Source organism: Anser brachyrhynchus, assembly GCF_964034855.1.
Source record: "Anser brachyrhynchus genome assembly, chromosome: 5".
Classification (NCBI taxonomy): Eukaryota; Metazoa; Chordata; class Aves; order Anseriformes; family Anatidae; genus Anser; species Anser brachyrhynchus.
In genome coordinates, this window is record NC_137699.1 from 58,714,822 (window position 1) to 58,727,427 (window position 12,606).

Genomic DNA, 12,606 nt, shown 5'->3' on the forward strand with positions numbered 1-12,606 from the left:
TGTGGTGGTAAAGCCTCTCAAGTCCTTCTTTCAGAAGGGTTTGGGGTTACTCTGCATTGTGTGGCCTTCAAAGGGGAGCAGGGGGACGCAGTGCAGTCAGTTCCTGCTGGACAGGGCGGGTGAAAACATTCCAGGTGCTCCTGCAGCGTGTCCATGCACACCTTGAGTACGTGCAGCCTCTGAGTTCCCCAAAAGTGTACAGCTTTACCTACACACAAGCTTGAAACACACTTTGAATTCAGTGTGCTCGCTGGGCCCATTCATAGTAACAGCTGAAAATAGTCAAATAAATAAAATAGATAAAAATAAATAATTTTTTAATTTCGTCATTTTCTGTTTGAAAATTATTTGGGCTACCCACGCCCTAAAATGATAGTGAAAGAGCATTGGGATATTCAGTGCTTTTTGTAATGAAAATTGAATAATACTTTGTTTTTATTTTTCCTTAAGGGAGACTGTGAAGCAACTGGCTAGGGCAAATAAGGCATGTAGATTGTGTGAGAAGTGAGGTCATGTTCTCCTGCTTTGTCTGCATCAGAGTTCCAGTGCAACAACTGCTGGACATAAACCACTGCTGAGATAACTCATTTTCCTGTTTCCCACAAAGGAAAAAACAGCAGCTGGGTCTGAAGTGCCCGAGATGATCTGAATGAGTTCCTCATTCTTTCTAGATATATCTTCAATTTTATCATCAGAGTGCAAAGTGAGAAGGACCCTAAACTATCCATTGGTTCTGGGGGCTGAAACTTGCTATTTTGGAAACAAAATTGTTATGTGTTTCATGCTATAAGAGGGCTATATGTCTGTCTTCAAAGGTGGAATGAATTGCACATGAAGCCCATAGTGAAGAATGAAAAAGAAAAACTGTAAAATACTACTATAAAAGTAATGGTTTCAGGACAGGGGTCATGTCTTAGGAGGATGGTTTGGTGGACTTTTTTTTTTTTCCTCCTTTTTTCCCCCTGCTACCTCCAATAATATGGATATACCTAAATTGGGCAGAAAATAATTACTGTGGGCAAATTAAGGTCTCTTGATTGCTGATTCAGGTAGGAGGAAGGATGGAGAGTAGTCACGAAGGGGATAGAGAATGCCAGGAAACTATAATACTTCCTGACCTTGTTGAATTGCTTGAGGTCTGTGTTGTCAGCTTCAGAAATATCTGCATTTTGTGGCTTCAATTTCATAAAGGCTCTGTTCAGAGGTGCTGTATCCAAGTACCTCTCGGTGACAAAGTTGCATTGCTTACTGACATCCTTCCTGTCTTCCTCCTCTGTGGAGAGGGGTGTGCAGTGGAGTTCTGGTTTTGGGAGGTAAAGTGTGTGTGCGTGTGTATGTGTGTGTTCAAAATATCTGCTGTTACACACTTGTGTTAATAAAGGGAAGGCTGAAGTAGTACGCTCACAGTGGGAGCAGGAGGTGGTGAGTTTTTATGAAGATAATTGATTTCTCAGGGCGCTTACTCCACAGTTATGCACCATGGGGTAATTTTGCCTCTAACATAGAACGGCTTTACCTTGGTCATAGCAAGTTGGTTAGGATCCAAGTTGTCACCGGCATCTTTGTTTCAGATTTCAAATGATATTTTTTTTTTGTGTTGTTATTTTGAAATGGAATTTGTACTCAGTAAGTGTCTTAGCCTTTATTTTTAAGGAAGTTCTAGAAAGTTTTCTGTTTCTTAAAGGTAGTAAATTTGAACACTGTGTTCAAGTGTATTTGGTATGTAAACTGTTTTCACAGTATATGTTTATATTTTCTATTTTACTAATTCCCCTTTTGCTTTTACAAGAAAAGACTTAAGACAAAGCTTTCTCACTTTTTAATTCAACTTTTTTTGTACCTTAACATCTTAGGATGAATATTTAAACAAACTTCAGTCTTGCTTCAAAATGTCCCTCTGTGCATCTTCTCACAAGGACTTTTCTCAGTTGCTGCCACTTCAGGATATTGGATGTAATAAAACAGAAATTAAAAACTCGCCCGCTGGTATCAGCTCTCCAGTTCCCTACAGCTGTAATCAGTCCACATTGACAGCAGAACACAGTCCGATCTATATTCCTTCGTCTTACGTGGAAAACAGACATGAATATTCTGCAATGGCGTTCTGCAGTCCTGCTATGATTAATTACAACATTACCAGCAACTTTGGTGATCCAGAGAGTGCATCTGTGAGGCAAACGTCAAGCCCAAATGTGTTATGGTCTGCTCCTGGCCATCTCTCCCCCCTGACACTGCACTGTCAGTCATCGCTTCTCTACGCGGAGCAACCCAAGAGCCCGTGGTGCGAAGCAAGACCAGTGGAGCCAGTGCTACCTGTGACCAGGTGAGTAACACTCACTTCTTTAAAACTTTGCTAACTATTATTTACAGCTTCTTTAATTCTGTTAAGTGTCTCTCTCTCTCTTTTTTTTCCTAACATTTGACTTCTATGTGTTGATCTGTCTGAAAAACAAAGCAAAACCAAAAAACCTCTACCAAACATCAAATCAGTCCTCTTACTTTGCTATTTTTTTAATATAACTTCTGAAATAGGATTTTTTTCTAATGGCTCTTTAGAAAACTATGCAGCGACATAAAGTACTGTAAATGCCTTCAATGTAGGTATTACTGTGTGTAAACAAAAGTTGAAGGCTGCTGGGTACTACTTTTAATAAAAATGAATTTTGCTCTGGCAGATTAAGTCCTCTGGGTGAAATAAATAAAGGTTTATTCTATTTTCCTACTCATAAAAGTTGTTTGATTTCCATTTGATTTCCATTTTACCTGGATTTTTTTTTTCTGCATTGAATAGTTATAAAGGTTTTCATGAACTTAGAATTTAAATGAAAGTTTGTCTTTTTGTTTTGTTTTGTTTTTAATATTGACAGTCATGCCATAGCATACATCATGTTCAGAAGAGTGTTGTTACTGAAAAAGCCCGACTTTTTCTTGTTGCTCTTTTGAACTGACTTTGTATAAAGGCAATATGAACAGTAGCTTCACAGGCTAAATTTTTCAGCAGTAAAACCATTTGCAAAAAGTATTCCCATGCTGCACATTCACTGATGTTACAAACCATAAGATATCTGTACATCATCAGCTGATAAAATTACTCCATTCACGTTCACAACAGCTGTTTTATGGATGAAAACATGAGGCATCACAGATGCTGTTCCTGTTCTACCAATTGCGTGTTTATTCACAGGGCTCCTCATTTAACTTCATCAGTGATTGTCAGTATGAAAACCAGTGCGTCCTGGCAAAAAATCTAGTTCAATTACTAATAAAGGACTTGCATTATTTTTGCTACTACCCACATTCCTTCTGCAATGGGTGGGCCCTATATTGTCTGCGCAGGGCTGAGGCGTGAGATCTAAGTCTGCTTGAGACTCGTGGACTGCAAAAATCTGCAGCGTGGCCACTTGAATAGTCTGCCCTTGGAGTCAGCAGAGTAACAGGCAGTTCTGGAGTGCAAACTTGCTTCGGGTGTAGGTGTGTGGATTGGGAGAGGCTATTTGAGTAGCACCAGTATACAAAAGCTTTCCCTGAGCAGGTGCCCAATAAATGGGGCTAACATCTGAACTCTTCCCACTCTTCGGTTAATGTTTCAAAACAGACAGGTCTGGGAAAGCTGCTGTAGGATAGTGTTCTAAGCTGTACCAAAGGTGGGACAGCAACTGGAGCAACCCAACAGCAAGAGCTCTGCATCTGGTGCTCTGCAGCATGCTCTCTACATAGGCAGAAGGGAAGCCAAGTCTGTCACCCTGGTGTTTAGGTAACTAAGTCTTATGCCTCTTGTACAGATTCTGTGGGCTATTGCTCCTGTAGCTGATGATGATGACTTTATTTAAAGGGGAGAAACCAATGAAATTTGGAGTCTAATTTTATGTATGGTCTTCGTCTTTCAGCAACAAGTAAATATTATATTTCTTGCTATCTGGACCTTTTCAGTGGTCCATTTGGCTCAGTATGATGCATTGTAACCCCCTCTGTCTAGAGGAGTTGTAAAACAAACAAAAAAATTGTTTAATTTGACATGCAAACACAAAAGACAAGAGCTGTAGTTCCCTTCTTGTGGATATCTGGCCTGAAATAAAGATGTATTTTCTTTTTATCCTTTGGTGAGGTCTTAAACTAATGTCATGAACATTGTATTTATTGCCATGGGAACAATGACTGTGACACTTATACCTTGAAGGAAGAGTTCTTGGGATTGAAATTTAAAGGAATAACTCTGGGGGAAGGGAGAGACTAATGCTGCAAAGTGTAAGTAATTCTAAACAGTGTTGTAGTTCAAGAAAAAAGGGGGGAGGAGAGTGTTTGAATAATGAATAAGAAAACATTACCACATAGTTAGGTCTGTTATACAGTTTATTTTACCTTTAAAAATAAAGCAAAAGTCTCACTGTGAGAGGAGTTTATTTTCCCTGGGTGTAAACTTCCATTAACATTAGCTAAACCAGTGTAGTCCACCTTGCTACAGCTGATCACTGTGTCATTTGGACCTTCCTGTAGATCAGCTTGAAATAAGAAACTTGAATTCTGTGCATTCCTGTTCCCTGAAAATAAGTTCATTATATGAAAACAGAAGAATTTTTATTTAACTTTGCTAAATGTTATTCAGTGTGGTCCTTTTCTACAGCAGTAGCTCAACAAAAATGAACTGTTATTCCATGTAAAAATAGACATGAATCTTTAGAGCACCTTGTTTGTTTGTTTGTTTGTTTCTTCAGCAAATGATGGGAATTTAGTGATGCAGACTGTTTCTTTCTATTGTATGTCCTATAGCTAGTGAAGATAATAGAAATAGTGTCATACATTTTGTTGGTGCAGAATTGGTATATCCAAACACTCCATTTATGTTAAAATGAAACAAAGAGAAAAGGAATGTGACAGAGTAATTATATGATATTTAGGAGTAATCTGGCAGGGAGTCTGAGACTGATTTCTGCCTTCATGCCCTAACTAAAAGGTTTTTAATTAAAGAAAAAAAAGGTTTGATTTTAAAATGGACAGATATATTTCTTTTCAAAAAGTGTTAGGAAACTTTAATGAAGGTGCCAGATTGATTCTTCTGGAACTTAATTTGTTCCTCCCTTCTACTATTTTCCTTGTACTTCTAACCAATTGCAGAAAGAACATGTAAGTAAAGGTTTGTGCAGGCCAGCAATGCTTGCTTGATTACAAATTATTTAGTAACTACATTTGCCTTGTTCACTGTGCACTAATATTTTATTTATGCATTGTTTAAACTCTGCTCTGAAGCTAGAATTATTTGTTTTATCCTCCTATGCTATTTTTTTTTTTAAATTGTGTTAATTCTGTAGAGCACTCAAAAGTATCTTGAAAACTCTCTGAAGTGACGGATTGGCATTTCAATTTTATGATGAAGGAGTTAGAGATTAAGCAATAATATGTCCCTTAATCTTCAGATACCTATGGCACAATTTTCATCATATTAATCAGTGTTTGGAGCAGAATCTGTGCTCTGGAGATATAAACATTGACAGTTTTGTGATATTAACACCTCCAGAAGTTATGGTGGAGGGAGTCTCTAGAAACTGAGGAAGATAAGGATTGAGAAGTGTTCTGCAGCTGACTTTTACCCAACATATTCCACATGTTCTGGGAGAGAAAGGAAGAAGTTTAAATTCCTTAGAGCAAAACTCAGTAACTATAAGACTCTCCTTGGACTTCCAGCATGCTAAACAGGGCAAGAGTATGAGCATGGGAAGCAACAGTCTCAGATACAGCCTTTGTCATTGTACGGCTTATGTTCATATGGGATTGAATCATCTCCAGGCAGTGAATGAGCCAGTGGCCTGTGGGAGGGAAGCCTATTAAGAAATGATAAAATCTAGCCTGTTAATTTTTAACTTCACAATTTTTTTGCTTTTTTGTTGTTGCTGTTTTTCTAGGTGTCTTTCGTTTTTGATTTTTCTTTTCCTCCCTCTCTTTATAAACTACAATAGTTTAGGTTTTAAAAAAAGCATGGCACGCAACAAATGCTGTGAGTAAATCTGGCTAATTGCCACAGTTCTTAATTTTTAATAAAAAGTTGAATTTAGGCTAAAATTTTCCAGGTGTAGCATATGCATCAAACACATGCTGCGACAGAGCTCAGGCCTTGGAGATCCTTTTGGGTCACTTGCAACTTGGTTCTTCCATGATTCTGTGGAAGCTAGAAGGAATTAAGAGATGTGATAGATATTGAATAACCTAAATAGTTCTGCTGATTCCTTCTCCTTTAGGGTAATCATCTTGTCACTGTTGATGACTAGTAGGAAATCGCTGACTTGTTACCTTCCAAAAAAACTCTTAGTTCTCTTTAGGGAAACATAATCTCTCTATATAGAAATCACGATCATAAATAGAGAGCAGCCAGGGTACATCTTCCTTTTTCCTGCATCCTTTTGTGTAGGAGTTTTGTGGGCACACAGCCAACTATGGCCAGTTTTAGTGGAGGACCTGGCAGCTTAATCATCTGCTGAGCATGCCTGAGTACACCAGCCACACAAGTGATGGGAAGCGGCCTCTAACCACATGTGAGGCTACCTGTTCTGTTTTGTCGTTTGTATGGATAAGCTGCCCCATCACAAGGTCCTCAGGGAAATGAATACGTACCTTAAAACTCTCGACTATTTCCTAGCTCTGTTGTCCTTAAAGACAACAATAACAAAATGATTGGTTTTGAACCTCCTGCTGCACTGCCACAGCTATTGCCGATGAGCAGATTTCATGCCCGTTGAGCCTGCGGGAGGGATTTGTTCCAGACTGCTGCTCTGCGTGCAAGCTGTTTGCCACAGCCTGTGGAAGTCACGTAGCTCGCATGTGTGCGGGGTGGCTGACGCTTCTTTCTAGAGAATGAAACACTCGCAATGACTGGAAGGTAACAAGCAGCACTCCTTGGTGAGATGTTACAATGTGTACTTTTTTCTGTGTTTTCATCCATAGCATCTCTGCTCTTTAACAAGGGCAATAAACATAGTTTGCTACAGCATATCAGTCAGTCACTGAGATGCTCTCAAGCTGATACAGATTTTCTTCTGATTCTCACAATTGGATCTTGATTCCCAAGTACAGCTTAAAAATACAACTCTGCTACTAAAGTGAAATGCCAAATTACTTTTTCTTCCAAATACAGGGAAATGGAAAGGAATAGCAATATGTTTTCCTCTTTGCTTTAGCAGCACGTTAGGTATGTGTGATACAGCTCCTTTATTCTAGGGGAGAGTTTCTCCACATTGGGCTTCCTAGTGTGGCAGAAGGGGAAATATTTAGTGATTGAGAAATTCATTAACTGTGTGTGTAACCAGAGACCAGGGTCATTAAACATCTAAACACCATTATTTCCTGTAATATCTGAATAAATGAACGTTTAAAAAGGATTATTATTACTGTTGTTTAAAGAAGCTTGCAGTAACTTATTTCTTCAATAAATACTGTAACTTTCCTGTTTTGGAATTGCTTTTTTCATTTCTGAATCTTCTACCAGAAAATTGTGGCATGCTCTCCTCAAATACTTGTAAACTCAATGATTTTTCATTGGCATGTGGGTGTGTTTATTCTTACCTCCTGTCATGAAACCGGCACAAAGTCTACTTTTAACATGTTAGTTAAAGCCTCTTCAATAGCACTTTCAACATATTTCTGCTGTTCTGTTTAAACTTGCTCTCGTTGGTGAACAGGTTTCTTCTGCTCTGGAGCGTATTCTTCACAAGTCACAGATTGTGCCACCTGCTGTCTTATTCAAACTGAAGTTTCTTCTCTTTAATACTGCTGGAAGGCAGTAGAACTCTGCAATTCCTAGTTTGTGCCTCTGAGCTTAAGTGTGTACCGTTAAGTTCACTCTACAGCTTCCCTTTTATCAGACTGCGCTGAGAGTTTGCACATGACAGTATTTTCTCTCTAGCTAGAAACTGTATTGACCAAGAAGGTAAGACAAGCTAAAACCACCAAGAAAACAAGGTCCAGAAAGTATACAGTGGATGTGTTTCCTATGCCTAAAACCTGGTTTACTGACAATCTTATTTCCTTTCCTCTTGCTGTTTGTTTACAGGATCTTGGTGTCAGGAATTGGCTGTTATTTCATGTTATTGTCCCGTTCTAATTTTAATCCAGTTGCTAAGAATAGTTCCAATGAGCTGGAACTATTCGCAGCACTTCAGAAATGCAGGCATCTTATTAACTTAAATGGAGAAAACATTTTTATTGATGTTGTTTCTCCATCATTCTTGTATTCGGACTTTCTTTTACTTAGCATTTCCATTGTTAGGGTGATCAATGTGGGTGATCACCTTGAACAGAAAACTTTGTTTTATATTATGAGTTGATCTTGTAGACTCAGATTCACATTTCATGTGAAAAATAATGAAACCCTTTGCTAGATTTATGTAGTTGTGACAGAGCTAGATTTATTTTTTACTCTTTTATAACATGTTTTTCTTCTCTATCAGAGAGACGTTAAAAAGAAAAACTAATGGCAATGACTGTACAAGCCCAATTGCAAATAATCCTGGGTCAAAAAGAGATGCCCACTTCTGTGCGGTCTGCAGTGACTACGCTTCAGGATATCACTACGGAGTCTGGTCATGCGAAGGCTGCAAAGCATTCTTTAAAAGAAGTATTCAAGGTAGGTAAATCAGCTTTTGATAATTTTGCTCAGATGAATTGTTTCATATGATGAGAGACTGCAGTGGTTGATCTAGTAGTGACTTGATCTAAAATCCTTGTGCATGATTGCATATAGAAAATAGAACAACATGTGATTTGACTGCTTTATCTTTTGGTTCTTATGTGATCAAGATCTGGAAACGTTACAGAACAAACAAATGATTTCTTTAGAGAAGAGGTGGAATACATGGCATGGGAGAGCCCTGCAGCAAAGGCCTCTATGGGGATGGCACTGCACACCTGTGAATCTGATTGCAGTTTGTGTCCCAAAGTAGACACAGTAGTTGTGAATTTCTTACAACAGACACAGAGTAGGTAATTGTCTGAAGACTTTGCTTGCAAGGAACTATTCCTGACAAGAGTATATTGCCTGGAGTTGTTGTCACAGCATATAATATGTACACAGTATGTAGGATATAAAAATGTGTAGTAAATACTAGGTACGAACCTGATTATTATTATTTTTCACTCATCCTGCTCCTAAGGCCTACAATGCAGTATTTCTTACTCTGATAGTTCTCTCTATCTAAGGTCATGACTTCAGTGTTTAAATTCTCAAATATTTTTTATTTAATTCAGATTTGCTGAGTGGTTGCAGGATGAAATAGATGTAGTTCTCCATGGTTGTTATCACAGCCTACAGGCAACGACTTATGCACCACACTGCAGATTTGAATCACTCTAGCTCTTTAACCCTGGTCCTGTTTATTATGTTCTTTGGCCTCATCTGGGACCTCTTGGTGGGAAACTTAATTAGATTGACATTGGATACTAACTGCAGATGCTAACACAGAAACTTCTGTCCTTGTTTGATCTGTAATGTTCCCTTCCTCTTCTGCACAAGGCCTTCAGAAATCTTGAGGTGGACTTTTTTGGCTCAATGTGGCAGAATTGGTGTCACCATTAGAATCAAACTTAATTCAAACCTTGTTTGCCTTGTCAACTTATTGTGCAAGTTCTGCTTGGGTGAATAACAATTTCTATGAACTGTTGCAAGTTCTTTTGATTTTTAACATAATTGAAGAGAACTTTGTCTCCAGATCATCACAAATGACTACTGAATTTGATCTCAAAGTGTTTTCTGTCAGGAAAATTATTTGCCTGCCCTTGTGTTGCTCACATGTGCTTTGGCCATGAAAAAGTTACCCACTGTGGCTTTTTATACACCTTAATGTACCCTGTCAGGTAACATTTGTTTGTAATTCAAATAAATGAAAGCAAGTTCTTGGCATAAAGCACTATCAAGCATTCAGTTGCAACTGTTGTTATGAAGGATGTTGCTTATAAAAATCAAAAACTTCTGGGCTTACCACAGCCCAGCATTTAACAATTGGGCTATGGTAGGCCCAGAATTGGTATTAAATGATATGACTGGACAAATGTGTGTGGTCTCCTCTGCTTGTCTAAGTTTGTAGCATAGCATATTGGTCCCACATCTCTGAACATCTGCCTGCAAACAAAATTATCCCAAGGCCACAGGAGTTTAAAACCCTTTTATACTTTTGTGTGCTTGGATTATAGTGCAACAGAGAGCCTCTTCCTCCTTTCCCCCCATGGTGTGTGAATAGTGACAAACAGTAATTTGTTTTTCAGTCTTATCTGCCAGTAGGAAATAGGACAAACTGTAACCTGATCTCTTCTTTTTAAAACTCTGTCAGTTCAAAAATTCAAGGCTAATATTATTTTAATTTTGCAAGGAAATAGTCACAATGTTTCAGTTAAATAATTATGCTTGGGGACATGAACTATTGGACTTGCTCATGAATCAAGGCAAAACCAAAACAAAAAAAAAAAAGATACTTCTAGACTGCTCTATCTTTGCCTGGTCTATTCCTAATGTTTGAAAAAATAACTTTGAAAAGCAACTTGAGAGAAAAAAAGATTACAAAATGTAAATGATTGAATATTATTTGTATTCTTTGGTAACTACTGTAAGAGAGACTTCCAGTATTTGGTAGTAGGTGATTTGATTGTATTTAGACCAAGATCATAGTTGAATCTAGCTTATATTAATAAACTTTTGGACCTGATTATTGGTTAATGAAATACAACAATGTAAAGGGGAGGGCACGGGAGATGTGGGGTGAGGTGAGAGAGAAAGGGAAGGCAACAAAAAGTCTGTATTGGAAACTGATGCAAATCAGACAAAAACTTGTCCAGTTATAGCTTCTGCTTTATTTTGTATTATACAGTATGCATTAATTTATGTTAGCCTTCCTATCTTGGGCTACCTTTTTATCTTTTTTTTTTTTTCTTCTTCTTATTTCTTTTTTAATTAGCTTTAGTTAGGGTCAGTTCTCCAAAGGCTTCCTCATTCCTGGAACTCACCATGTCAGAGAGAAAGAGCTCAGTAAATAGAGCTGTAGTTTCCTTAAATCTTGCAGGACAAACTGTGTACACTGCTATTTTCAACTGTGCAGAGGAAAAAATCTTCTATCTGCCATCTGTAGAATCTCAAAATACAATAAGAAGTTGGAGATTGAGAGTAAACATCTACAAGAGCATATGTCCCATTTTCAAAAATGAGTTAGTATTAGAGGATGTTTGGTTATCTAGTAGTCACCAGTAAATGCTGATCTACGTTGTCTGGTTACTTTTGAGGACACAGATTAACATCTTCAGTATAGCATAAATACATATTTGCATAATTTAAATTAATGGAGCTTAGATATGTGTATAAGACAAAGTTGGGATGCTTCAAATCAAGATGATTCTGATATGGGAAATGGCCAATAGAGATTGATGGAGATGTTACATTTTCTCTCTTGTACTCTGCCGCAGGACATAATGATTACATCTGCCCAGCTACCAATCAATGCACAATAGACAAAAACAGGCGCAAAAGCTGCCAGGCATGCCGGCTACGGAAATGCTATGAAGTGGGAATGATGAAATGCGGTGAGTTTTTTGTGTCAGTGTTTCTTGACTGGGTTTTAACTTCTCTTTTCTTTCAGCCAATTCTGTACAGCTCCACCTTGGAATCCTAAGAAGGCATGAAAAGGGAATTAGAGCAAGGTTTAAGCTGGTTTTATATGTAGAAATGCACTGATTCTTAAAGCAGAAAAGGAGTTTTATTTTCAGAAGAAAACCTATGGGAAGGAGCAGGGAGTAGGTTAAATGCAGGTAAACCGTAGCTCCTCTGCAGAACTCTGTGAAGGCAGTTTATTTGCATCTGCAAAATGGGAACCCAGGTACTACTGCTGCCTGAGCCTCAAGTCAAACTGAAATCCCTTATAATATGGGGTAGATGAGCCTGTACTGTGTTCTTTGTTTGAATGTAATGAGAGAACAGCAGCACGGCATCAGAACAGTAGTAAATTAGCCCAGTATCCTGCCTCCAGTGGTGACAGCGTGAATGTTGAGGGAAGAGTGAGACTAACAGCTAAGTGAAGCTACTGCTGAAAACTTTGAGGACAGAAGAGGTTTCTTAATTTTAATAGACCTCAAAAGAAAAATCAAATAGTAATTTGTACAGTGTCCTGCTTTTAGCCTTGAAAAGTCCTAGCACCTACAACATCCCATAGCAAGGAGTTCTGCAGCTTGAGTACATGTCTTATAAAGAACAAACTATTGTTGCTTCTTATAGTTTCCCCAGTGTACATATCAGAAATAGGCTGGGAAAACATTACATAGAAAAACTAGAGTGGAAAGGGCAAGGTCACTGTGTCTGGTCCTTGGTGATTTGCAGACATGCATCTTATTTTGTCCCATTTAATGCAGATACCTATTTCTATTTCAAGGCTAGACAGTGTTTTCACTCTCCCACTGCTTTGATCTGAAGTCTGTTTGCAGAATATTATTTCTTTCATTAAGAATATTCTTGTGAATACCAGTCTGCATTTATTGCTGGATGGTTAATGCCCATTTATTTTTGTGGCAACGATGTCTTGTAGCTTAGAGGCTCTTTTCTTTATTGTTAATGCTCTAGTTGTATTTATGGACTACAGTCATATC

The 12,606-nt window shown here is 38.2% G+C and overlaps 1 protein-coding gene across 15 annotated transcripts in view; it reads left to right on the forward strand.

The window, feature by feature from the left end:
• Positions 1–12,606, forward strand: part of ESR2 (estrogen receptor 2) — a 51,399-nt gene that overhangs the window by 14,346 nt on the left and 24,447 nt on the right. For 13 of the 15 annotated variants that reach the window (XM_080594007.1, XM_080594004.1, XM_080594009.1 and 10 more), the window contains 3 exons: positions 1,854–2,323; positions 8,436–8,611; positions 11,434–11,550. In XM_080594007.1, coding sequence (XP_080450133.1) covers positions 1,854–2,323; positions 8,436–8,611; positions 11,434–11,550 — 763 coding nt within the window. Of the gene's footprint in view, positions 1–908; positions 1,314–1,405; positions 1,423–1,853; positions 2,324–8,435; positions 8,612–11,433; positions 11,551–12,606 lie in introns of those variants that run through there. The other 2 variants (XM_080594000.1, XM_080594006.1) reach the window with 2 other exon arrangements.